Consider the following 1399-nt stretch of genomic DNA (forward strand, 5'->3'; position numbering starts at 1 on the left):
CAGACAGGAAGCTGAAATCTGACTTCCTGTTCCAGAGAGGAAGCTGAAACCTGACTTCCTGTTCCAGACAGGAAGCTGAAATCTGACTTCCTGTTCCAGAGAGGAAGCTGAAACCTGACTTCCTGTTCCAGACAGGAAGCTGAAATCTGACTTCCTGTCCCAGACGGGAAGCTGAGGCTGATTGGTAGTATTAAAAATGTTCGCTGCTCTTTGAGTGGCCAGTTTTTGAAAATCCTTGCCTGTTTTTTGCGTTCAGGACTCAGAAATGTATTCGTGGCTGCGCGTATTGATTCATTGCCCACATTAGAGCTGCATGATACTGAATATTGTTGGGCAGCAGTGAGCTAAGTCCTGCTAAATTGCTAATATCAGAACTAGCTTCTCATTTAGTAGATTAGCTTTTTTGCAAACGTAGTAAACCGTTAGTGGTGTTAAACAGTTTTGATAGTATTGTTCAGTCCTGGCCAACAACAGCTTGGTATTTTTCCACATAATGATTTAGTTTAACACACATCAGAAATGAAAATCATCACATCTGGACCAGTTTGAATCTCAGACCTGACCAACTGGGACCAGGAGAAATGCTGATCAGCTTTTAGTTCGAGGGAGCAAAGATGAAATCATAAAAAGAAAAACTAAATTATCCGTCCAAACGTTCTGCCAGAACCATTTATATTTAATATTTTGTGTATTTTAAATCAAAACGTCTGCTTATCTGTTGAAATTTTAATTTGTTCTTGATTTCAGAACACTGAAACGTCCAAAGACTGGTATAAGACCATGTTCAAACAGATCCATAAAATCCCAGGTAAGTGACTTTGTTTGGGTTTCCTTCCTCTCGATCAGTTTGTGACGTGTCTCTTGTGTTTTTGTCCCGCTGTCCTCTTGTCTCCATCGCTGTGCTCAGAACCTATTGAGGAAAACCCGTACCGTCCCACCTACATTTTCCCTGAGAACTATGATATTCACTTGAGATCCAAAGGTACCGCCGAGTCCAAACGTCCGGCTGGCTTCACTAATCTGCAGCAAACCTTTCTCTGCTCCGTAGAACCCGACCAGAACCAGCTGCTCTGATGTTTGTCCAGAACAGAACCCAGTAAATAGGAGGAGTTTAGTTCAGGTTTCCTGTTTTATGAGTTCAGTTAACGTGAAGTAAATGTCTTACCTGCTCCAGATAAATCTCTGAACGTCCTCAAGTTAAAAAAAAAAAGAAGTTCAAATCGACTGTTTTAGAGCAGAGCATCAGGTCTGTTCAGGTCCATCAGGTCTGTTCAGGTTCATCAGGTCTGTTCAGGTCCATCAGGTCTGTTCAGGTCCATCAGGTCTGTTCAGGTTCATCAGGTCTGTTCAGGTCCATCAGGTCTGTTCAGGTCCATCAGGTCTGTTCAGGTTCATCAGG

The 1399-nt window shown here is 42.5% G+C and overlaps 1 protein-coding gene across 1 annotated transcript in view; it reads left to right on the top strand.

Annotated features, from left to right (window-relative positions):
* LOC106525608 (sorbin and SH3 domain-containing protein 1) overlaps positions 1 to 1399 on the top strand; it is a gene marked incomplete at its 3' end in the record, with an annotated part of 33312 nt that overhangs the window by 8605 nt on the left and 23308 nt on the right. The window contains 1 exon segment of the mRNA XM_014019903.1: positions 748 to 808. Within this exon segment, the coding sequence (XP_013875357.1) occupies positions 748 to 808 (61 nt within the window).

This window comes from Austrofundulus limnaeus, unplaced genomic scaffold (assembly GCF_001266775.1).
Source record: "Austrofundulus limnaeus strain Quisiro unplaced genomic scaffold, Austrofundulus_limnaeus-1.0 Scaffold235, whole genome shotgun sequence".
Lineage (NCBI taxonomy): Eukaryota > Metazoa > Chordata > Actinopteri > Cyprinodontiformes > Rivulidae > Austrofundulus > Austrofundulus limnaeus.